Source organism: Megascapheus bottae, chromosome 20 (assembly GCF_031878675.1).
Source record: "Megascapheus bottae isolate mThoBot1 chromosome 20, mThoBot2.hap1, whole genome shotgun sequence".
NCBI lineage: Eukaryota > Metazoa > Chordata > Mammalia > Rodentia > Geomyidae > Megascapheus > Megascapheus bottae.
Genome location: NC_143528.1, coordinates 33,184,470 through 33,211,192, shown reverse-complemented (window position 1 = coordinate 33,211,192; position 26,723 = coordinate 33,184,470). Strand labels below are relative to the sequence as shown.

Sequence of the window (26,723 nt, the reverse complement as noted above, 5' to 3'; positions counted from 1 at the left end):
CTCTGACATTATTTGAAATCAAGGTCATGTCTCCTCCAATCGTGAGTTGCATTCCAATTTTGAGTTGTCAAAGCTTCAGTGTATAAACATTGGACACTAGATACATACTGATTCGATTTAGTGGAAAATTTTAAAAATCATTATTCTCTTCATTCAGACAGAACTATAATTTTTTTATGTAAATTCAACAGTAAACCTATCTTGGAAAGCATTCTGTCACAAATCCAAATCAATATGGTTCCCAAAATAACCACATCATCCTTAAAGCCCTTTTGTATGATCAATTTTGATAAGATTTATTGTTATGGTTTTTCCCCCCAAAACTTATGTCCTCATGTATGTCGACATTTTGATGGATGAAGTTTTCTATAGGGTTCTCTATATACAATGAGGAGATTCAGAGAATATGATAAATCAGCAGTTGATCACTGGTGATTCCCCAAGGATTTATTAAGCTATCATTTATAGTTTTACACATATATTGAATTTCCTAATAATAAAAGTTACATAGAGAATAAGAGCACTTTTGATCCTTATGCTAAATAGTAAAAGATTTATCACCATGTTTGGGTACATATTTTATTTCCAAGGAAATACCAAATATAGTTTTCAGTACTCCTTCTATTTCTTCCTCTTTCAGAGTCTTAAACTCTACCAGATCCACATTGTCCTTATAACTGAATTTCCGATGGGCCAAGATGGATCCCACTAAGCAGTAAGCCCCTTCTGAGGTCTGCACAGAACAGTATGTTGTGATTTTAAACCCAGATGTTGGGGATGTCTGAAGGTATGTATTAACAGTCTCAAAATCTTCAATTTTTCGAGGCTCAAGAGTAAAGGAGTAAATTTTTCTATATTTATTCTTCTCAAGGACTTTGGAATTCACAAATTCTTCAACTGGAACATACTGTTCTCTTCTAATTTGGTCTAGGTACCAGATGCCCTTTTGTTCTGTCAATTGAAAGACAGAAGGCACTTGAGATTGATCCTTTCCAGAAATTAATTCCAGGGGCTCCCACATCTGGTAGGAGCTTCCATATCCTGCATCAACAATGTAATCCCTGCCATTGATGCTCACCTGTAGTAGAAGGTGAATCATGTCACTGCTATATTTTTTGGCTGGAGAAATATAAACATATCCTCCTAACATTGTGGTCTCAAAACCCATTGTGGTCAGAACCCAGTAGAGAAGCTGATTAACCTGGAGACACCACCCACCCGGCTTCTTAGTCACAAGTTGATGAAAAATGGCCTCCAATGTCAGAGCCATAGATTCTTCACAATGGATGTTCAGATTTTCAAAGGGAATGGCTCGGATCTGATGCTGAAGAATTTCAGTTAATGTTTCCAAGTCCAATTTCTTCCTAGAATTCTTATAACCGATCCTTTCAAAATATGCTTCAATGTCCATGGTCTTCTTAGGCAAAGGAAATAAAAACAAAAAAACAAGTGCAATTATTACTGCTTTTGCAGGTGCATTCCTGAGATAGGATAACTATATTTAGAAAGTGTTTTTTTTTATTTTTGTTTTTTGCTGGTCCTGGGTCTTGAACTTAGGGCCTAGGCACTATCCTTGGACACTTTTTGCTCAAGGCTAGCACTCTGCCACTTGAGCTACAGAGCCACTTCCAGTTTTTTCTGTGTATGTGGTATGGAGGAATTGAACCCAAGGCTCCATGCATGCTAGGTAAACACTATTACTAGGCCACACTCTTGGGCCTAGATTGTATTTTTGACTATGAAAATATAAGCAAAGGTTATAAACATGTGTGTTGGTAATTATGTTTTCTTATTACATGAATTGCCATTCTTCTCCTACATTCACTAAACATTCTCAATAATGTGGAAGGCAAATGTCACTGTTTCTTCTATTATTTATGTCAAGCAGAAATTGAAAATTCAGATAAGATAATGGGCTGACTTAACACACAGCTTTGATCTTTATTCTTGGTGATGAATGAGACATCATCCAAATGACATTCCCTGAAATAGGCTTCTCCACAGTTCCTTATCAACACAGGAGAGTTAACACATTAGAGCATGTTTCATTCTCATTTTGATCCAGTTAATTCCCTCTTACACTAAGCTCCCCATTGATTCATTGACTCATTGATTCATTCATCCATTCAATAAATAGTATACTAAATACCAATTTGGTACTTGTTTCTGTTCTAGTGCTTGTTTGCTATTCTGAAATCTGAACCTGTAGTACATACACAAGATAAAGACATTCCAATGCCACATAGAAGTTAAAAATAAGAAGGTAGCCAAAGACAATCTACTTGATGTTGATGTTCCTAAAAAGGTAAACTCAAAAAAGTGTGATAGAAAAGAATATATATATATATATATGGACAAACAAATATTATCCCTCAAAAGGAAAGTAGAAAAAATTAACTCTGAAAATGAGAAGATTCTGAAAAAATCTAATTCTTCCTGTTTAATATTAGTGTATATATATATATTTCTGTTAAAACATTGGCCTTCAAAATGAAAGAGAATTATTGAAGAATCCAGAAGGGAAATAAAGTGCTTCATAAGAAACAGAATATCAGTTTGTTGACAGAATATTCACAAAAATCCATGGGTAAACTAGTGGAACTCTTTCTAAAAAGCACTGAAGGAAAATGCTGACCATAAATGTTACACTAACAATGTTTCATGAAATAAAAAAGGTAGACACATGTACAAAGGCAATATTAAACAGGAAAGAACTTGAGAAAGGTGACAACTTGGAGCTATCTGGACTGGTTGCTCTTCAACAGCTAATTAAAAGTTAAAAAAATAAAAAGAGGAAACCTAAGAACTGGAGAGGTCACTCTGAAGGATTTCTGGAAACACAGGCTCCTTTGAATTAGAATGAAGATTAGAAATAGATTGAGCATTGTGGAAATAGAAATAGGAAGTTACAATTAACTGTACAGATTGCAAAACACTTGTAAAATGTACTGAGTGTAATTTTCACCCAGATAGTTTAAGCCAAGCATTTGTTAGACTCACCAATATGCTAAAAAGATTTATAGTAGTAGGAATCAAATAGGTGCCACCCAAACTTTTTGAATACCCTAGAGCTTGAAATTCAAAATCTAGTGTCCTGAGTTCCCTTTTTGAGTGAGAAGGAACCCTCAATTCCAAAAGTTACTCACAGCAAGTCAGTTGGGGAGCTCTGCTTGTAGGGTGAGCAGAGCCTGCAAGCAGGATGCAGGTAGAATGCTGTCCTCTGAATTCTGCAATGAAACTGTTCTGGGGGGACTTTTCAAATTTGCCCATCCTGCCCCTCCCCTAGTCTATTAGAGTCACTTCAAGGATTTCTGGGAAATGTAGTTACAAGAGTTCCTTTTCTCATCTCATTGGAGGATTGTTGAGATTTGCATTACCCAGTATATCTCATGCCCCAGGCTGTGCAGAGTTCTCTTATTTCAAAGCTCCTCCTCTCTTGAGGCTGCATTTCCCAAAAGTGATGGTGTAACAATAGAGCTTAGAAAAGTGCAAGAACAGCAAACCCTACAGCAAGTTTTTAAGTTGGAATATTTTATTCACACTCCAAGTTTATGATACTATTTTCTAAATTTATTGTTACTATAAAGGTGATGGACAGAATGGTTATAATTACATGCAGCCGGGAAAGAGTACATTTCCCTTTGTGCAGTGTCTTCTACTCCCTCATTCTCTCCCAATCCCTCCCTCCCATCTCTACCCACGAGTTATACAGATCACTTTCATCAGTGTCCAGCGAGCACCACTGCTGCACTTTCTCATCCTTTCTCTCCTGAGTTTTGTACCTTACCCCACCCTCCTGAAGATATACATGTGAACACAGCACATATATAAGACATTCACCAAAAAATAAAAATTAAAAAAGAGATACATGTTTCCCTAACTTAGAGTTCATTTCTGGGAGAGAAAGAAAAAGAGAGATTTATAATAATATAAAGAGGCATTGGTACTTTGTCTCTCTCTCAAGAATATCTTCTTTTCATCCTACTGTGAGTATATAATACTCTCTTAGTTGGTTTTCCCCAAGACCTCTCTTTTTTCTCTTTTTCATCCTCATCCTCATTCTCTTCTGTCCCCAAATACACCATGGAATGTGCCCGAAACACATATGTGAGATGAAGTGTTTATCATTAAGTAGTGCTTGGTTTGTTTCTTTGTGGTGTGTGTGTGTGTGTGCGAATGCGCGCATGCACGCGTGAGCTCAGAGCCTCGTACTCTTGCTCATCTGACAATCTACTGGTTGAGTCTTGCCTTCAGTCTGGCATTCTGCTGGCTAATAAGAGATGGATTCTTACAGACTTAAAAAAAATTTAAGCTGGGCATAGTAGCTCACACCTATAATCTTAGCTACTCTGGAGGCTGAGATCTGAGGATCTCGGTTCAAAGCCGGCCTGGGCACAAAAGGACCTGAGACTCTTATCTCCAATTAAGCTCTAGAAAATGGGAAATGGGGCTTGGCTCAAAGGTAAGGTGGTAGCCTTGAGCTGAAGAGCTCAGGGATAATGCCCAGGCCCAGGGTAGGGCAGAGACCTTGGGCTGAAGATCTCAGGGGCAGTGCCCAAGCCCAAAGTTCAAGCCCCATGACCCACAGAATTTGGGGTGGGGGCTGGGAGGCTTTAAACCTGTTCCTCCAAGCCTGAGTAGCTAGAATTACAGGTGTGAGCCACTGTTGCCTTGCCTGCTTATGTTTTTGATTGACATTGCTCTATAACTCTTGGAGTCGCTTATGTGTTTTCTTCTACAGTATTATTTTAAAATATGTCCTCATGAAATGATTGATGTTTTGTCACCTACTGCCTAGTTTCCTACTGCATTTCCTTTCTCTACCTAAAGACTAGTCTGTGCTTGGGCAGTCTACATAGACTGACCAATTAATGTCCCTTGAGCAATCACTCAGGCAAGGCTGATGTGACTTGAGGGATAAGTAGCTCCATTTTCTATCTGCACAGTAAATGTGTGGAGCAATGCACCACACTGCCTACTGGTATTGGCCATTAAGATGGGGTTTTTTGCCCACAGGCCAATTACACACCTTTGTTGACTCTCAACCTTCCTTGTCTCATTGCCACTTTTCTACCTGTGCTTCCGGTGTTCACCACCACAAAAGTTAATTATTACGGATTGTTATCTTAGTGTGTGATTCTTTGGAACCGAAGCTGGTACTGTTTAACTTATGTTTGTACAGGTTAAGAACACCTGCATGTTCCTATCTCCCAGTTACTGGAAAGATGGATATGAAGGATTCTTTCGTAGGCATTTCCTGGAAATTAGCTTAGGAACTTTTCTGGGATAGGTACCAGGATTGTTATCTGCCTGGGGGCAGAGCATATGTATCTTTCAGTTACCTTAGCACCCCCAGATTTGTGTACTCTCATGGAGCAGAATTCCCACTTTCTGCATGGCCTGATGGTAGTGATCTGAAAATGTCTGCCAAGGTCAGGTATCCAAGCGTGTAAGAAGCTCACAGTTTTTCTGACTTCCTCTTCTTCGATAATTAATGAATATGAACAGCTCTTTATTATTGTCCTTCAATTTTTCTGAGCAGGATTTGCTTACATAGTTAAAATGGACCTGAAACTCACTGTTCAATTTTCAATCTTTTGGCCTCTGCTTCCTAAGAACTGGGATTACAGATGCACATCCCTATCCCTAGGTCTCATTTCCATTTTGGGGGGTTAAATGGCCATTTTCGGGGACTTCTGCTGAATTAGTCAGAGTATGGGTTTCACGAAAGGTAAATTACAAATCCTGTGTAGCAGGAACATTTTGCCAATGTAAATTAGAGGAACTCAGGGAGTGCGAAAAGCAAAAGGAAACCAAACAAAATACCCCAAACCCAGGAAAGTTAGGTCCTGGATCACTTCTGATAGTGTATTGGAGAGACATTGTAAAATAAATACTTAGAAACTATATTTTTTTTTGCTAAAAAGGCCAATCTCTCTTTTTAAAAAAATTTTAAAAATTATCTTTAGGTAGTTGTTCAAAGCATTTAACAAAGTTATGATCAGTGTCAACCCATTCCACATTTCACCCATTGCTTCCAATCCATGCCATCACCCATAACTGAAAGCAATTTTACATCTGTTTCCTTTACTCCTAAGTCTTTCCTGCCAGTGTCTAGGAGGATAAGATAGCTCAGTTAACATAAGGTTGAGGCTGAATATGGGAATATGAGTAACTCATTTCTTGGGAACCAGATTACAACATCTAGAATACCTTTTAATGAGTTGAATAATTGAGATAATGATTAACCAAAACATGCTTTCCCTGAGATATTCTAACACAATCCTGCCCCCTGTTTAAACTTCAAGTTCGTGTTTTCAGGATGAACAGATAAGTGATTTACTTGGTCTCTTCCCATGGTGTAGCCATGCTGTGCTATAAATCTATATTCTGTCCTCTGCTAGTCATCTTTATTTGGCATATGGAGTTTATTCTATGTTTTACTAACCATGAGAATGCAAATTTATGGATTTAAAGCCAGCACAGGCATATATTTTGCTTTATTAAAGAAGTATTATTTTTCAGTAAATAAGGCAGACACATTGGGGGACAAATTGTGAGGGTGAAGAGGAGAATCTCCAGAGACTGGAGAGATGTTTGAAAGAAGTGACTCTGCTAACAACATGAATGTCCTTTTGGACTGGATTTTGAAGTCTAGTTCTAGATCTAGCAATTAAAAGGATTCCTCAGATTCATGAAGCTATTTTAGAGCTTTTACTATTTACATTTTTATTAGTGAAATATGATTCACCTGACTTGACAGTACATAAGCTAAGTTTCCCCAGTGTGATGGTTCATCTTGTTGACTTGATTGGATTGAGCGATACCTCAAAGATTAGCAAAATGTACTTCTGAGTGGGTCTGTGAGGGCATTTCTGGAGATGACTGGCATGTGATAAAGCAAATGAAAAGTTGGGGAGATCACCCTGAATATGGATAGGCCCTCTGGTAAGCTGCTGGCCCAGATGGGACTAAAACAGAAGGAAGAGCAATATCTAAGGGCAGATTCACGCTATTTCTCTGCTTCCTGGCTGCCATGAGGTGAGCAGCCTCCTCTCCTACATGCTCCCTCCCACCACTGGGAAGTTTTCCTTCCCCTCATGCCCTAGGCAATGGATGAAGCTGGTCACTGACTAAAAAACGTGGGTCTAAGTACATCCTTGTTTCTCTCAGGCATTTGTCTCATGGATAAAAAGTCTAATACACACAGTTAATTCTCGCTTTCCTTTGTGTTTAGTTCCTTTGGCTACTGTGATAACTATCAAAAGCTCTGAGGAGCTTTTGAACTCATGGTGTATAACATGTATAGTTTGAAGAAAAGTGATACACTATTGGTCTGGAATCAGAGGAAAGCCTGAAACTCATGTACAGAAACTTTTAACTGGTGAGATATTAGAAGATAAATCAAGAATTGAAAGTAGAGTGGAGCACAGTGGCTCACGCCTATAATCCTAGCTACTCAGGAGGCTGAGATTGGAGGATCAAGCCAGCCCAAGCAATACAAAGGTGCTTATCTCCAATTAATCACTAGAAAATGGGAAGTGGGGCTATGGTTCAAGGGTAGGATGGTAGCCTTGAGCTGAAGAGCTCAAGGACAATGCCAAAGCCCAGGAGTAGGGTGTGGCCTTGAACTGAAGAGCTCATGGATAGAATAGTTTGGAAAATATGTAGCTTACATACTTACCTGAATGATTTTGTTTTCTCTGGAAATGCCTTAAGGGAATACATGGAAAAGTAGGATTTCTGTGTTGTAGAGTCTGCACATTTCAGCCTTACTAGATACAGGCAAACAGTCATTCTGTAAGAATATATGCCAGGACTGCCTTTCACACATAGTATAATATAAAATTATATGGTAATTGCAGTAGCAATTTATGCTAGATAATTGCTTTACATGCAGGGAACATCAAATTCTTCATAGTTTTATCAAAAGAGGTAGTTTTTCTCTTGGAGCAAAAAAATAAAATAAAATGAACAATATTAACAATAGCAAGCCTACTAAAGCTATTCTCCTATACAAATTGGGAGGGAGGGTAATATTTTCCTTGTTTACATCCCAAACAGATGGTGCCTATGTCCTTGAGAAAGACCTTCCTGGGTCACAAAACTGAAAAGTGGCTAACTTAGCTTCTAAAAGTTTAATGCAGATTTTAAAGGAACAGAAAAAGAACACACAATGGAATATTTTCTTAAATAAAGCTCTAAGAAGCAGAAAGTGAAGAAGTCTGTATGTTCAACAAAAGCAAAAGCAATTAAGCCTCTTTTTTTTGAATTTTCCTTTGTCCTTGGAAGAGTAAATGTAATAAATATAATCTCATTGCCCCCCCCCCCACCCCTGCTCCGCTTGTCCCAGTCTCTTGCCAGGATTCACTATTGACTGAATCCCAGTGGAAGGCCGAGGTCAAGGGCATGGCTTAACAAGTTACATACATTACAGCCTCTTGTGGTCAATAGATGGTAGAAAAGTTAAGAGAAGCTGTCTGGAACCTAGTGAAGCATGAAAGATGAGAAAGGAAACAATTGCAACATGAGTGCATAGAAATGTGAAATTCTTTGACAAGTGAAATAAGATTTGCAAAACAATATCCATTTAGATATAAGGATGGATTTGTTAACAGTTGCAATAAATATTTTCAGAGTGAAAAGTGGAGTACACTAGTTCAAGTAGTGAATAAAATGCATGGTATAGCCAGGTACTGGTAGCTCATATCTGTAATTCTAACTTCTCAAGAGGCTGAGGTCTGAGGATCACAATTCAAAGCCAGCCCACACAGGAAACTCTGTGAGACTCCTATCTCAAATTTGCCAGCAAAAAACCCAGAAGTAGAATTGTGGTCCAAGTGAGAGTAGAGCATTTGTGCTCAAGTATAGTGCCTATAGCCCAAGTTCAAGTCCCAAGATTGGCACACAAACACAAAATGCATGGTACATTGGTTGGCACCTACTAATCATTAGATCAGTGATAATTACTTTGGATGAAGACATTCTTGTGTTGGAAGAAAACAGGGAAATAGGAAAGCAAAACTGGTAGGTAATAAGCAAAAAAATAAGAGAGATGATGCTATTTTATTTCTAACAAAAAGAAGTATGCAAAGCAGAGAGATGAGGTTGAGTGAGAGCCACTAAGGAAAATGACTCAAATGCAAGAAATGGACAGTGATGGATTAATGGATGGGTGATTGACAGAAAGTCTGTGGAAAACTCTTTCATAAGCACAAAGGGAAATAAATAATTTGTTGAACACATGCCTTGTATTTTGTTCTCCATGACATGGTAAGAAAGGGGAAAGAATCACAATGAATTACAAAGGTTTCAATTTTTGAAATAAATATTCTTCATAGATAATTGTTTCAAATCTGAAAGCATGGATGAATCCTGTATGAATGCTTGCCCTTAAAGAGTATTAGTATCCTAGACAAAATTCTTAGCAGTCATGGAATCTGGAGATCTAGAGTCTGATTCTAGGGTAAGTCTGAAATTACAGGAAGGTTTACAGTTCAGAGTCATAGGTGTTGGCATGGGATCTGAGACCAGGATTGATGATTTACAAACAGGTTTTATTGAAGTCTGTCATCAGAGTATGGAAAAACCAAGTGTTCACTTCAATCTCCTTCCCTCATGCATAAAGTTAGTTTTCTCCACACAGCATGCTCCAGAAACGTATCCTTACTTCTTTCTTCATCTACCTCTGTCAGGTGCTACGATCTGTCATATGCATTTTTAGCATCAGTGAATATATTTTTGTATGTGGACAGCTGTTGGAATTGTTGTCTCTGTGAGGTGACCTAAGCTGTACAGTCTATTCCAGCATCTTGCTGATGTCACCTTATTGATTGAGGAGACATTGAAATGCTTGCAAAAGAAATGTGACAGGCACCAAAGTATAAGAAAGGGTATCAATGTTTGTGAAGTAATTCACCTTCTATCTGATGAATATAATGTAACCCTTCTATTAATTATAATAAAAATATATGAAAAAAGGAATGTTACAGGCAGAGATGCCTTTGTTTATTTTTTTGTATTGCTAAAGTTTAAAATCTGATTTCTATTCTCACATAGCTCACTTAATTGAGAACTGGTATTGTTTATCATTTCTATAATTATCTTCTCTTTGGTAAAAATGGTATAAAACATGCATATACATGCTTACGAAATAGTGTGTTTTGGAACGAAAGTGTTTCTTTGAGATACTGGGGTATAATGAACTGGCTCAAATTCACCCTTCTCTTACTCTTCCTTTTCTTTTCTCTCTGCTCTTATACACTATTTAATGGATTTTACTATTCTATTTTCATGCATTTGTATAAAGTCCTTTGATCATATTCCCCAAATCTCATCCTCTCCTTTTGTGTTTCCCTTCCCATTAAACTAAACTTAAACTGTATTTTTTAATTTCATTTTTTGGGATTTTACTACAACATTTTTGACTAATACCGTGTTTCAGGACAGAGGAGATGTATTTTGCCAAGACAAGTTAATAAGTGTGGACCAGATGTTTAATGGTGTTCCAATTTATGAGGAGACAAATCTGGAGCAAAGATGGAAAAGAATGTGGAGATGGCTCTGCTCAGCTCTTGCTCAGCACAGCAGTTCTGTACAGAAGCAGGCCAACTCTGTCTCCAGCATATGTCCTGACCCTTGAATTGTCCAAACACTCTCTGGAAACAAATATTCCCTTTAAGCCTTTCCTCATTTACTCTCTACTTCTTTCTAGATGATCAAGATTCTAAACATGCATTTCTCCTCCTGTGAGGGATTTTATTATTAAATGTATTAATATATGTAATATACTTCTTGAGTTTAAAATAAGTATACCTTAAGGTTCCGATTAGACCTTTGGAGAACTGGCAGCTTTGCCTGACTCAATTCAACTCAATTTTGGAACCAAAGGCAAATAAATAATTAGCATTAAAAGAACTCACGATGCCATTTATTCCAATGACATGAGAGTATTATTATACTGGCTTGAGTCTAAATTTCATTCAGAATTGGAGGTTTCTACTGAGGCATTGTAAAGTGGAATTCTCAAAGGGCTAAGTAGATTGAGCTGAAAGACACTCCTTATTTATCTTCTTCATGCCTAAACTGTATACTCTATGAAGTAGCTAGCTTAAGAGCCATGACAACTTAGTAACTTCAGCGGAGCTTACAATACATACTGTATGTATAATGGGAGGTAGGATTTCTTGTCTACGCTTTTGTCTAATTTTGGGCTAACACTTGTACCAACTCAGAGTGTAGTAAAGCTGAGGCTACTGTAAATGTGCCTGCTGGGTTAGAAGGGAAGTGGGTATGTTTTTCTTTTTAGTTTTGCTTTCAGAACAGAGCTGCCTACTCATTTCCAAATAAGAGAAATGTGTGGAAAAGAGGCATATTTTTACTTGGGAAGGTTTCATTCTCTTCATGTGCCTGCTATTGCATTGGGAAGAGTGCTTTAGAAATGACAATTATTATATGTAAGGAAGGCACTGTTTAGAGGCAAGAGTTATTGAAAATCCCTAAAATGTTGAAAGTTTTAGGACATTTCTCTGAGTTCTAGCAGTTCCTTTCTGGTCACCAGTGAGAAAGGGACTATGGTATCTTTGATGATGGTTCAGAATTCGCTCAGTGACTTGTTCAGGTAGTCAGTAGCTGGATAGGCTGTTCTACATATGAGTGTCTTTTGAGAAGCAAAAGATGCTTACATTTAAAAGTGGTAGCTTGGCTTCTGGCGGTGGGGGGCGGGTCTCCTCTGAGGAGCTATGTGTGGATTCCACATTGGGACTAGACCAGTGTGACATTGGGTTTCAGGGGTCCTCACATGTTGATTTCTTGGTTTGGTCCCCTTCTCCACGCCGGGAGACACCTAGGGGTATGCAACGCACGCAGACTTTCCCCACTCCCATAGGAGCACTGACAGAGCCTGGGCTGTGAAGGGTATCCATCTGGATTAGCCACACGGTCAGTCAGTGGGTTCGGCTCACAAGCTGTTCCCACTGAATCAGCTCCCGGGCATGAAGACGACCTTGAGGTGGGCATGGAGCCAGAGGGCAGAGTGGGACAGGGTTCAGCTCCGTGCTGCCCCATTTGATTGGACCTGCTCGTCTGGAGCTGTAGGAAGGAGACTTTCCTACCCTCCCACTGCAGCCTGGGAAAGAAAGGGTAATTTTTGACTTCAGAGTGTGTGTGTGTGTGTGTGTGTGTGTGTGTGTGTGTGTGTGTGTGTGTGTGTGTGTGTGTGTGTGTGTGTGTGTGTGTGTGTGTTCTCCCATACCTTTTTCTAATTGTTTCTAGCTGTGAATCATTTACAATTTTCTCTAATCTTTATTTTGTTCTATTCCTTTTTCATGTAAGTTCTACTTTGAGAATATCTTTTTTATTTTTAGTCTAATCTGTTTTTTTATTTGTTTTCTTTTCTATGGCTGCTGGTATTATACATGTTATTCGAATTGGTTTTGACGGTATGTCTAGACCATTGATTTTAAATTGTGATGCTGGTTTCATTCTTTTCCCCCAAATAGTGCTGAGTACTAAGCCCAGCACTTTGAACAGACAGGTTGGGATTCAAAGGTTAGATGTTACAATGCTGAGATACCTTCCTATCCCAGATGAGCGAGATTATACCTTACTCCATCCACAGCCAAGTTCTGCTCAGACTTAGAAACTTCAGTATAAGGAGTAGAGAACAAGGATAGACAAAGTATGGCCATAAGTAGGAATGGATGGGGGACTCTTTCTGCTCGGGAATGTAGCAACCATTAAGAGAAGTAATACACCAGGTATGGACACTCACAGTAGAGGCATTATCTGTCATTGTCACACTCTTTCCTATTGCAGTGTTGGGAAACCCGGGGGGAATAACTCCAGAACATGCACCTTATAAGATCTGCTGTCTATAACATAACAGCCTGAACTGCCAGGAAGACTCCACTCATGTCAGATCCACAAAGAAAACATGTCCCATGGGTTCTGACACAGCATGCACAGAGTCAGCGCCCAGAAGTCTAGGAAGTCACAGAGAAGCAGCAATAGGACTGATTAGAAGTAAGTTCAACGCAGAAGAACAATACATAAGGGAACCTGGTACAGAGAAGGAATACCCCTTATAAGGCTCACATTTCCATGTGTATTAGATATTCAGTCCAACATATAAGCCTCAGCATGGCAGTAAAATAAATTTAAAACAAAGCAACCAAAGTCAGAGTAACATGACTGCTTCAAAACTTGACAACTCCATAGTAACAGATTCCAAAGATATGAAAGTGTACGAAATATTAGATAAAGAAATCAAAATATTGTGTTGAACTTTAACTTTGCCTTTCTAAGGAATTATATAATTTGAGTTCTCCATACCATGTTTCAGTTAATACATTTGTACACACTTTCATAGCACCAGATGTATTTGCTTATAAATTTATAAGCAAATTTTTAAGCTAACTTTCACATATAAGAGAAATCATGCATCCTTTTTTCTCTCTCTAGGCCTGATTTATTTCATTTAATACAATTTTGTCCAAGCCTTTTAATTTCTTTACTGATGGTAAAATATCATTTGGTAATTGAAAAGGGTGATGTGGGGTTCAGGACAAATGAAAAGGAAAAGAGGAGAAATTACAGTCAGGGATTCAATGTACATTCTACAATATTAAGAATGAGGGAAAAGTGGGTCAGAGAAAAGTTGGGTGAGAATGCTGAAAGTGGTGACACTGATCAAGATGTTTAACAAACCGTTTAGTGGCAGCTCTGTACAACTACTTATAGATAATACAAATGAAAACAAAATAATGAATTTCTAAAAAAAATACAAGGAGTTCCAATAGAATACTGAAAAATAATTTAATATAATAAAGAATAAGTACAGGATATAAATAATGAAGAGAAAGATTTTGAAAAAATCCAAAAGAATCTTGAAAATTAAAAGCTTAAAGTACAAGATTCATCCATCAACTAGACCAAGCAGTGGAAAGAATTTCAGATATTTTAGACATCATTTGGAAACTGGGGGATTAGTACATTCAAATAGTAACAACTGGGAAAAAATCCAGGAATTATGAACACACTATTAAAGACTCTTAGAACATAAGACACAGAATTGGAAATTTTGGGCATAAAAGATCCAGCTGAGATACACATGACAGCCACAGAAAGCCTAGTCTGTGGAATTATACCAAAAATGTTTCCAGATCACAGGGAGGATTTAAACACCAGGATGTAATAGCCATTCAGAACTCCAACAGGCCCACAGAAGAACTCCTCTCATCATAGTATAGAGTTTATGGAAGTGCAACTCATCTGCAAAGGCATGTACACAGTGGAAGTGAAGGGGCAAGACATTCTATTCCAAACAAATGGAGCTGAAGGAAGGGATATCTCCATTCATATCTGGCAGGCACTCTTTGAGACAAAATTACTAACAGAGTCAAAAGCCACTGCATATAAATAAATGAAACAACCCAACAGGAAGAGTTTGTGATTATGTATATATAATACATGACATGTATATAAAATGTTATAGATATGTATACCAAATATGCACCAAACTTCATAAAGCACACAATACTAGACATGAATGGCAGATCTAGATACAGTGATAGTGAGAGGAATTCAATATCACATAGTAACCTATAGATGGATCTCTCAAAAAAGTCAACAAAGCAATATCAAAGCGTTAAGCTGCACCATGGATCAAATGGTTTCAATAGACCTCTACACAAAATCCCATCCAACAGCAACAGAATACACATTCTTTTCAGCAGCCTTTGGAGCTTTCTCCAAAACAGGTCACAGTTTAGGCCGTCAAGGAAGTTTTTACAAATAGGAAAATGTTGAAAAAATGTTTTACTTTGTCAGAGCTTTGTGTGACAAAACTAGGAATCAACAGCAATAAAAGCTATAGAAACTGGACAAAAATCAAGACTGAACAATGCTCTTTGAAATAATTAGTAGAGCCTTGAAGAAATGAAGCTGGCAGGTGTGGGGGGGGGAGAGGGGGTGAAGAAGCCTTCCTAAAATCAAATACAAACCAAAGTACCATTCATCAGAACCTTTGGGGGCAAGGCAGTTCTAGGAGGAAAGATGATAATTAAATGTGTATATTAAAAAAAAATCAGATTTCAGGGCCGGGAATTTTGCCTAGTGGTAGAGTGCTTGCCTAGCATGCACGAAGACCCAGGTTCGATTCCTTGGTACCACATACATAGATAAAAGCTAGAAGTGGTGCTGAGGCTCAAGTGGTAGAGCTCTAGCCTTGACAAAATCCAAGGACAGTGCTCAGGCCCTGAGCTTAAGCCCAGGACTGGCCAACAAACAAAAACAGATTTCAAATAAAACTATGCAATGATTGGTTTAGAATATACAAATAAGCCAAGATCTAAACTATTACAAGGAGATAAACAATAGAAGAGTTGAAGTTAATGAAATGGAGACTAAAAGAACAATATAAAGGATCAGTAAAACATAGGGCTGGATCTTTGAAAAGATAAATCAGGTTGATAAACTCTTAGCCCTAACTAAGTAAAGGGGAGAGGGAGAGAGGAAGAAAATTAAAAACTTAATTAGAAACAAAAAAGAAGATATTACAATTGATGAATTGATGCCTGTTAAATAAAAATGAGCATTAGGTACTATTTTCAAAAGATATATCCTAGCAAATGAGAAGTCCAGAAGAAATGAATTTTCTAGACACATAATTCTCTACCAGAATTAAACAGGAAGGTATTTTTTGTTTTTTCATATATTTTTATTGTAATTAATAGAAGGGTTACATTATATTTGCCAGATAGAAGGTGCATTACTTCACATACACTGATACCCTTTCTCATGTCTTAATCCCCATTTCACTTCCCCCCACCCCTCATCGTTTTCCTCCCTTCCCTATCCAATTTCAAATAACCAAATACAAATATATCCAATATATCAGATAACAAAGTGAGATAGTGTAACAATATGATATAACCAAGGGACAGCAAAAGAGATGAGAGATAACATAATACATTGAGGACAATAATCACTCATATGGATTTTGTTTCTATATCCAAGAGGTCCTTTCATTTAGCATCGTACTATATGGCCTTATGTATCTAGGTCTTGCTCTATTGCAGGTCTCTGCTAGGAGAGCACTAGGTTTCTAGTGATTATGACAAATGAGGGAAACCATTGAGCCTATGTTCCTTTGAGTCTGGCTTACTTCACTTAATATGATTTTTTTCTGTCTTTCCATTTCCTAACAAATGGGGAGATGTCATTTTTTCTGACAGCAGCATAGAATTCCATTGTGCACAAATACCACATCTTGTTGATCCACTCATCAACTGAGGGACATCTGGGTTGGTTCCATATCTTTGCTGTGGAAAATAGTGCTGTAATGAACATCGTTGTGCTAGTGGATTTAGTAATGCCCTTGTTTCTGGACGGTTGGGTAAATGCCTAGTAGTAGAATTTCTGGGTCATAGGAGCTCTATGTTTAGTCTTTTGAGGAACTGCCATAGTGTTTTCCATAGTGGCTGAACAAGTTTGCACTCCCACCAACAGTGTAGTAGTGATCCCTCCTGGCCACATCCCCTCCAGCATCTGTTGTTATTACCTTTCTTGATCCTGGCCATTCTAACTGGAGTGAGGTGGAATCTTAGAGTTGTTTTGATTTGCATTTCTTTCATGGCCAGAGATGTTGAGCATTTCTTCATGTGTCTATAGGCCATTTTTGTTTCTTCTTCAGAGAAGACTCTCTTTAAGTCTTTGGTCCATCTTTTAATGGGATGGTTGTTACTTTGGAGATTAGTTTTGGAGTGATTCAATTTTTTGAGCTGTTGGTATATTTTAGATATGAGGCCTTTGTCCATTGTATGGTTGGTGAAGATCTTCTCCCATTCTGTAGGCTTCCTAATTAATTTACTAGCTATGCCCTTTGCCATACAAAAGCTCTGCTGTTTAATGCAGTCCCACTTATCCAGCCTTTCTCTGATTTGTTGTGATTCTTGGTCCTTATTAAGAAAGTTTCAACCTGTGCCAAGGAGGCTTAGTGTATCTCCTATTCCTTCTTGTAAAGTTTTCAGTGTGTCAGCTTTTACCTCAAGGTCTTTGATCCATTTGGAGTTAATTCTAGTGCAGGGTGACAAAGAAGGATCCAACTTTAGTTTTCTGCAGGTGCTTAACCAGTCCTACCAGCACCACTTGTTGAAGAGGCTGTCTTTCTTCCATTCTATTTTTTTGGCTCCCTTGTCAAAGATTAGGTGGCCATAGGTCTGTGGTTTAATATCTGGGTCTTCAGTTCTATTCCATTGGTCTTCAGGCCTGTTTTTGTGCCAGTACCAAGCTGTTTTGATTATTATAGCTCTGTAATAGAGTTTAAAGTTTGGTATTGAAATTCCTCCAGCGCTGTTCTTTCTGCTGAGAAGTGTTTTTGCTATACTGGGTCTTTTATTATTCCATATGAAATTTTGGATTGCTTCTTCTATTTTTTTAAAGAATGACATTGGGATATTGATGAGTGGTGGGTTGAATCTGTAGATACCCCTTGTCAAGATTGTCATTTTCAAGATGTTGATTCTTCCAATCCAGGAGCGTGGGAGGTTTTTCCGTTTCCTCAGTTCTGCTTTAATTTCCTTTTTCAGGGTTTTAAAGTTTTCATCAAAAAGGTCCTTTACATTCTTAGTTAAGATAATTCCTAGGTACTTTATTTTCTTTGAGGCTATTTCAAATGGAGTTGCTTTCCTGATTGTTGCCTTGTTCCTCTCACTGTTGGCATAGAGGAAGGCAGTTGATTTTTGAGGGTTAATTTTATACCCTGCTACCCTTCCAAAGTTTTGAATTATCTCAAGGAGCTTGGGAGTAGAGTCTATAGGATTCTTTAAATACAGGATCATGTCATCTGCAAAGAGGGAAAGTTTTACTTCCTCTTTCCCTATTTAGGTCCCCTTTATGCTTGCTTCTTGCCTTATTGTACTGGCTAGGAATTCTAATACTATGTTAAAGAGGAGTGGAGAGAGTGGGCATCCTTGTCTCATTCCTGATTTTAGAGAGAATGGCTTTAGCTTTTTGCCATTAAGTATAATACTAGCGGTGGGTTTGTCATACACAGTCTTTATTATATTGAGGAATGTTCCATGGATTCCTAGTTTCTCCAGAGCTTTTAACATAAAGGGGTGTTGGATCTTGTCAAATGCCCTTTCTGCGTCTATTGAGACAATCATGTGATTTTTGTCCTTGCTCCTGTTGATGTGTTGAATTATGTTAATTGATTTGCGTATGTTGAACCAGCTTTGCCTCCCTGTGATGAATCCTGTTTGATCATAGTGTATAATTTTTTTGATAAGTTGTAGACGGTTGGCCAGTATTTTGTTGAGAAGGTTTGCATCGATGTTCATCAAAGAAATAGGTTTATAGTTCTCTTTCTTTGATGAATCTCTGTCTGGTTTGGGGATGAGGGTTATACTGGCTTCATAGAATGAGTTTGAGAAAGAGCCTTCATTTTCAATTTCATTGAGCTTGAGGAGTATTGGTGTGAGCTCTGTTTGAAGACCTTATAGAATTCAGCTGTGAATCCATCTGGTCCTGGGCTTTTCTTAGGTGGAAGTTCTCTTATTGCCATTTCTATTTCAGTGCTTGAAATAGGCCTGTTTAGTTGGGTCAGTTCTTCTTGGTTCAGTGTGGGTATGTTAATATTGGCTAGGAATTCATCCATTTCTTCTAGATTCTCAAATTTGTTGGCGTAAAGGTTTGAGAAGTATTCCCTCATGATACTCTAGATCTTGGTAATTTCTGTCATGATATTACCATTTTCATCTGTGATTTTGTTAATTTTGGTATGCGCCCTTCTTTTTTGGTAAGATTTGCTAAGGGTCTATCAATTTTGTTAATTTTTTTGAAGAACCAACTCCTTGTTTTGTTGATTCTTTCTATAGCTTTTTTTGGACTCCAATTCATTTAATTCTGCTTTGATGTTAATAATTTGCTTCCTCCTACTGGGATTAGGGTGGGTTTGTTGCTCTTTTTCCAGGAGCTTAAGGTGACACATTAAATTGTTGATTTGTGATTTTTCCAATTTGTTATTGTAGGCACTCAGAGCTATAAATTTTCCTCTGAGTACTGCCTTTGCCATGTCCCAAAGGAGCTGGTATTTTGTGTGCTCCTTTTTGTTAAATTTCATAAACTGTTGGATTTCTGTTTTGATGTCTTTGATGATCCATTGGTGATTCAACAATGTGTTGTTCAATCTCCACGAGTTACAGGGTTTTTGTTGGTAGAGATGGGTGTTCAGTTCTAATTTGATGCCCTTGTGCTCTGAGAGAGTGTAGGGAATAATTTCAGTGTTTCTGAATCTGCCCAGGTTTGTTTTATGCCCTAAAATGTGGTCTATTTTGGAAAATGTTCCATGTGCTGCTGAAAAAAAAATGTATATTGTGTTGTTGATGGGTGGAATAATCTGCAGATGTCTGTTAGATCTTGTTGGTCTATACAGTTGTTCAATTCTAAGGTTTCTCTGTTGAGTTTATGCCTAGTTGATCTGTCCATAGGTGAGAGTGGTGTGTTCAAGTCACCAACAAAATAAGAACACCTAAAAATGCAAATGAAAAGGGGTAGAAGAACAAAGAAACAAAAGGGTATTCAGTTTTTTGGGGGGAGGGGAGCAGGATAGGAAACTTGTGTCTCCACGAAATTCGGGATCCAAACACTTCACAAAGTCTTTTTCTCTTGTGATTTGGCATCTCCCACTCAACATAAACAGGCAATGGAGCAGTCAGTGGCAAATCCAGAGGAGAACCTTTCAAGTGTTGTACAAATGCAATTGATAAACCTCACTAATGAACAGTGTGAAAACATAGAAAGAGATAAGGGAGGAAGCCATAGCTAAACAAAAGGAAACCATAAACAAGGTGATATGTGAAAAAGGGGAAGGCATAAAGGAGGCCATAATAAAGGTTTTTCAAAGAAAAATGGACGAATTCATAGAATCCACAAACAGGTTAGACAATGCAGAAGAGAGAATTTCTGGGATTGATGATAATTTAGTTGTTATAAAGAAAGAACAGAAAATGAGTCAATTCAAATCTAGGAAATATGAGAAAATGCTACAGGAGGTCCAAGATACAATTAGGAAGCCTAATTTAAGGCTGATTGTTATTGAGGAGGGTCTGGAGAAAGAGGTCAATGGTATTGGAAATATATTTTAGGGAATCATCTCAGAGAACTTCTCAAATATCCAGAAGGGCAGGCCCATCCAGATACAAGAAGCTTTTAGAACCCCAAACAGACCTGACCAGAAAAGGACATCCCACCGCCACATTATAATCCAACCTGGATCAATAGAGACTAAAGACAGGAAGGTATTTTTAAAAAAGCCAAATAGGTTATTAAAAAAAACCCAAGCAAGAGACTGTTGGGAAGCTTTTTAATACTGCTTCAAAGTACTAGACAAAACCAGCACTGAATTATAGTAGTAGACTCATTTTATGCCAACTTCTCTTTGGGAGTTTTATGCCAAATCATGTTGCCCTGACTGACTGATCAAAGAAAACCTGATTTCATGTATTTAGCCCTTCCTTTAGAGAGTGAGTTTAGGCCAGAGCCATATCTGAGATTGTGGTTTAGATGCTGGTAATACGGACCAAACTGTGGATGGTCTACTAGTGTTGGTAATACTGGTAACGTGTTAATAGAAAGGAAAATTTGGTCAAAATGATAAAGCATTGCCGTTAAAGCCGAGATTATGCAGTCAGAAAGCTTTACGGTAAGGGTTGGGAAATGAGTGGTGGATGGAATCGGCTAGGAAGGCTGCTGGAGGGACAAGAATGAAAACAAGTCTTAACCTGTGAGTTACAAGTAAGAAAGATGGAGGGTTTTTACTGACAGCTGAAGTTCTAGTTAGGGCATAGGAAGAGTCACACACTCTGGAGAAAATGTTCCACAAGGCTTTCAGTTGTATGAACCACGTAATTGGGCTAGTAAATAAACCTAGTGATAATGATTCTGTAATGAGAAGTGCCACGGGGGACACAAAAAAGCAAATATAAGCTCATATTCTCACCCTTATGGAATTCAGTCCAGTTGGAATGCTAAGATAGTGATTATTTAGTAATAAGAACACAAAAATATAAATTCTCCCAAGAAGTAATACAAATGATAAAGGCCTAGGTATCTGAAAGATTAATCTTTTCGATGGTAAGATTTAAAATAGCTTTAGAAAGTTGTATCTTTTTAGACACCAGTAAGAACTTAAACCCAGACAGGGAAATTCCAGGCAGTTTTGATAGGTATACTTGAACTGAGATGGGAGAGGACTTTGTGAAAAACTGTGTAAGAAAATCAAGTAACAAGTCAAAAGCAGTGAGATATTTTGGAGAACAATTTTTATGTAGAACGCCGGGATTACTTGGTTTTGAATAAGGAAATATGACTAAGCAGAGTGGGGGTGGTGTTATGAAAAGAAAAAAAAAAAACTGGGGCTATTTCAGCCAAAATCAGAGAACACAACCGGTAGCCGTGGTTCTTAATGAATTATGGAACAGGAAGCATTTCCATTTGTTTGCTTGTAGGTGGCAGGATGACCAGTCTATTTTATGTTTTAGCTTTCTTGTTACTGAGAAATACACACAGGGATAATGGTTGAAGTACTGGGTTTTCTTATATGGCTATCCTGGGCAAGTGAGAAGAGCATATGATGTGGTGTTTTGAAACTGACTTGTCCTGGACCATACCAATTAGCTCACCTGTTCCTTTGTGTGGTTTGTTTCAGTGTTCCTAGAAGGAACTAAGGCTTATTTACTTGCTATGTTTCAGTGATCCTTTTCAGCATTACCAGCAAGCATGCAACATTCTTTGTGAAATAAAGCTGTTGAATCAATACTGTATTGATGGTCCATGGGCTTTTCATCTTGTTTTTACCTCATTTTCAGTCGTATTCCTGAATTTCAGGGTCTGACTACAGCAGTTCCTTCTTTCACTTTACCTCGCACCAAATGTACACTAATATCTTGGATCTAAGTATGGATCAGGAATATGGTGGATCAGGAGCAGTGAGTCTGGAATCAGGAGTCTGAATTCTAGCAAGTTCTCCAGGAAAGAAAGAACACTGTTTCTTAAATTATTGTTCTTGCTGTAGCAATGATATTTACAAATCGTTTCATATTATTTTCCCCAGTATTAGGCTTTGCAAGAACCCTGGGTGGGTGATGCTAAACTCAAGGTCATAGGAACCAGGGAAGAATGTTTATCCAAGTGTCAATCGCTACAGAGTTACATTGATGGTTACTCTTAGTTCTAGCAGTGACTATGCAAATGAGAGAGACACAAAATAAAACATAGCTGAGGATGGGTTTCTGCCCCCTGTCAATTTAACTTCAGCTTCTCTTTTCCAGGGATCTATGATAAGAAAAGACCCAAGATAAAGTGCTGTTGATTGATGTCTGTAATCCTGGAATGTTGTATTCTTTGTCTGTGGTGATTATGCATATTTTTTCTTTAAAGAAAGAATTAGGAACTGTTGGTGCTGAGAGAGTCTTGAGAAGGGGTGACATAAAAATTACTCCATTTCACATTTGCAAAACCCGAGGTTCCTGATGAAAGAGGTTCTGAACAACATCCGGGAGCATTGCAACTTTCTTCTTCACACATGTGTCTGGGTTTTACTCACATAAGCAGTCAGGTTTTTTGTATTGCCTGCATATGCTTACTTAGATGGTTACATAAGCACTGTGATGAAGAATTAAGTCCATTTATTCAAAAGAAAAAGATAAGCAAGGGAAATTAACAATCACAAGAGACTCAATAATAACAGCTTTAAACTAGATGCAAGAATTGTTACACTTTGGAAACTGTCAGGACGATTTCATCCAGCATTATTCAAGCTCTATTAGAAGCCACGATTTCTAAGATCATGCCACTTGGATCTAAGAAGATATATTGCTATTCAAAGGTTGAATAATAAGTCCAAAACCTTTGCAGAAAATGAGGCTGCAGCTGGGAATTTCTTCCCTGATGAAGCTCCTTTTCTGTCTCTGTCTACTGACCCCTAGTGTTTTGCTGAGTTGTTTGCACATGTATGTTTTAGATGAGCTGCATAGGAGACAATTAATTACCTATGAAATGACTATAAGTTTCAGCATGCTATTACTTAGCTGCCCACTCTGCATGAGAGGTAACATTGTTCTATTTGCTTTGCTCAGCTTTGCAAATCTTACCTGTCAGAGGGATTTGAAAAATGGTGCTGGCTGTCTTGATTTATTTATGAGAATTTCTTAATGCATTGAATGCTTAGAACCTCTTATGCATGTCACTCTCAGGACTCTGTTCTAATTGATGTGGTCTATGGCAGTCAATTATCAGCCCTTCCTATTCTATAATCTCAATAGGGAAGTGACTAGCCAGATGCTGGTGGCTCATGCCTGTAATCCTAGCTACTCAGGAGGCTGAGATCTGAGGATTATGGTTCAAAGCCAGCCTGGGTACAAAAAAAAAAATCAATGAGACTCTTATCTGCAATTAACCACCATAAAATTAGAAGTGGCACTGTGGCTCAAGGGGTGGAGCAGTAGCCTTGAGCTGAAGAGCTCAGGGACAGTGCTCAGGCCCAGAGTCAAGCCTCACAGTCGACAAAACCAAAACAAAGCAAAAAACCCAAAGGAAAGAGACTAGTAATTACTGAAATACAGAACTAGGTAGAACTTAGAAACACAGCATCTAGGCATCCCTGATCAGTTTACTACTCTGTGCGTGTATGTGTGTGTGTGTGTGTGTGTGTGTGTGTGTGTGTGTGTGTGTGTGTGTGTGTGTGTGTGCGTGCGCACGCGCGTATGGCACATGCATAGGGAGAGATATTAGCAAGATTGCGTATTCTCCAGAATTCATAGAATAAGAAATGGAGGCCAGAAGAAAAATGCCTTTTAATCAGTTGCTCTGATTGATGAGAACATGTGGACATACACAATGTATCCTCCCAGCTGGTTTGGCCCACAACTTTTCTGCACCATGATGCCGCCTGCACACAAAAATGTAAAATATCACCATGATATATGGTGAATATATGACAAAGAGAATATTTCTATGGACAATTTATGGCATGCTGAAACCTGTAAAATATTTAATGCTCTTGGGATTTGATATCCTCCTAATAGCTTGCAAGCAATTGGTACATTCTTTCCCAGAAGTTCAGAGTAATTGAGCTTCCATTTGTCGAGTTTTTCTGTGGTCACAGATTAAATCAAAAACCAGAAAGAAGATAAATGCATCTAAAGAGTATAACACCACTCATCAACAAACATTTTTTGACCTCATCTAGTAAACTCTTAAAGGTATTGTCAAAAATTAAAATCAATTAGTCAACCACAAAATGACATCTAGGCTTGTTAGGATTATAATCCAGGACAATTTTAATCAGGGCATAGTGGCTCATGCCTGTAATCCTAGCTACTCAGGAGGCTGAGATCTGAGGATAAAGGTTCAAAGCCAGCCTGGGGGCACAAAAGGACCTGAGACTTGTCTTCAATTAGCCTCTGAGTTGAAAGCCCTTTCCCATTCTCTGCTGGAATGGAAACCTCCGCATTTTCTGCAAATCCTATTTCCCAGCCTTGAGGTTTTACAACTGCTTACTAGATCACAGAGTAATTTGATGGGTTTTCAAGTTTGGAGCTTGGGCAAAAGGGGCAAGCAAGAGCTAGGTAGGCAGGAATGCCTCCATGGCACAGTGGGGCTAAGAGCCAGCAGGTAGCAGTTGCTCTTCACTAGTGAAAGGCCAGAGGCAATATTTTCTTTTTTTTCATATATTTTTTATTGTAATTAATAGAAGGGTTACATTATATTTGTCAGATAGAAGGTACATTAATTCACATACATTGATACCCTTTCTCATGTCTTGGTCCCCATTTCCCTCCCCCCACCACATCCCTCATCTTGTTTTCCCCCCTTCCCTATCCAATTTCAAATAAACAAATACAAATATATCCAGTATATCAGATAACAAAGTGAGATACTGCAACAATATGAGATAATCAAGGGATAGCAAAAGAGATGAGAGATAACAGTACATTAAGGACAACAATCACTCATTATATGGCTTTTGTTTCTATATCCAAGAGGTCCTTTCATTTAGCATCATACTATATGGCCTTATGTATCTAGGTTTTGCTCCATTGCAAATCTCTGCTAGGAGAGCCCAAGGTTTCTACTGATTATGACAAATGAGGGAAACCATTGAGCCTAAGTTCCCTTGAGTCTGGCTTACTTCACTTAATATGATCTTTTCTAAGTCTTTCCATTTCCTAACAAATGGGCAATGTCATTCTTTCTGACAGCAGCATAGAATTCCATTGTGTATAAATACCACATCTTGTTGATCCACTCATCAACTGAGGGACATCTAGGTTGGTTCCATATATTTGCTATGGTAAATAGTGCTGCAATGAACATCGTTGTGCTAGTGGATTTAGTATGTCCTTGTTTCTGGACAATTGGGTAAATGCCTAGTAGTGGAATTTCTGGGTCATAGGGGAGCTCTATGTTTAGTCTTTTGAGGAACTGCAGAGGCAATATTTCCAAAAGTTTAAAGATATTTAAAAAGTGAACCTCTTTGGGAAAGAAGGAAATAATAGAGAGGCATTGTAGTCCCTGGCAATTATTGGATGAGCAAGAGAAACAGTAGGACTGATGTCAGTGCGACTACAGTGGACCCACTATGATTTTATGGTCAGATAATCTGATTACTTTGACAGGTTTATTCGTTGATTATTTGCTTCCTGTCTCTCAGGCTGATTAAACTATCTCTTAGTAAAAACTTATGAGAGCCCTTTGCTGTTTGTATACAGAAACGTCTCCTTTAGGAAAAGGTTGAGAGACTGAAGTGGAAGAACTTGGCTAAAAGTTCCTGATCCTCACTCTGGGAGATAAAGAAAGACTTCCTTTACAGTGTACACTGAGAAACTCATTATTCAGAGTGACCTTTCAAGAACTGAAATTGGACCTCATCTGCAAAAATTAAACACTCCTTCTCTGATCTAAGAAAAGCAATGAACATTTTGGAAATATTTGTTGCCTGGCAACAAATACATACTTTCTTCTCTTAACTGCCAAAAGAAATGTTTGGAAGAAAATTGGCCATAAAAGCAAGTCAATAAAAACAAATCTGGTGATTCTTGGTGTAGGAGGAGAACAAATTCATACAATTTAACATGTCTGTGTTGTGTTTTTGTGTGAGTGTATGTATGTGTGTGTGCTTCTGTATATATCTGTGTGCATAAGTTGGGTAGATGAATAGCATTAGAGAAAAAGAGAAACTAAATAATCTATAATATGTATTTATTAATTCCTTAAGAGTCCAGGGCAGAGAGAGAATTCTGTCTTTAGAAAACAGAATATTCATGACGACCCAGCCCTGCAGGCTGGTTGACTATATGATCATTTGGGAATGAAGGAAAAGAATGAATAAAAATGCTATTCCTTTTATTTTTATTATTCAGAAAGGTAAGATTTGCAGAAGTACCAATCTTAGATTATTTCCTGTTACTATGATGAGACTGGGTAATTTATAAAGCAACAAGTTTATTTTGGCTTGCAGTCATAGAAGTTGGGAAGTTAAAAATTGGTTACTAACTCTGTTTATCTTCTAGTTTGTTCTTTGCACTGAGACTACTCATGGCCGAAAAGTGATGAGGCAGAAGGAGGTGTACAAGAGTGAGAACAAATACCAGGTTGATTTTATAACAAACTGGCCTTGTGATAACTAATCCAGGCTTTAGGACTCTACATTAATCCCATCT

At 38.1% G+C, this 26,723-nt stretch overlaps 1 protein-coding gene across 1 annotated transcript; it reads right to left on the bottom strand.

Moving 5' to 3' along the window:
* Nucleotides 1-256: 256 nt before the first annotated feature.
* On the bottom strand, nucleotides 257-3,229 carry LOC150049367 (arylamine N-acetyltransferase 2-like). Its single transcript, XM_090353791.1, has 2 exons — nucleotides 3,147-3,229; nucleotides 257-1,414 (listed from the first exon to the last, which is right to left on the bottom strand). The coding sequence occupies exon 2, from the start codon at nucleotides 1,409-1,411 to the stop codon at nucleotides 539-541; it is 873 nt and encodes a 290-aa protein (XP_090209917.1). The 5' UTR covers nucleotides 1,412-1,414; nucleotides 3,147-3,229; the 3' UTR covers nucleotides 257-538.
* Between the last annotated feature and the right edge of the window lie 23,494 nt (nucleotides 3,230-26,723).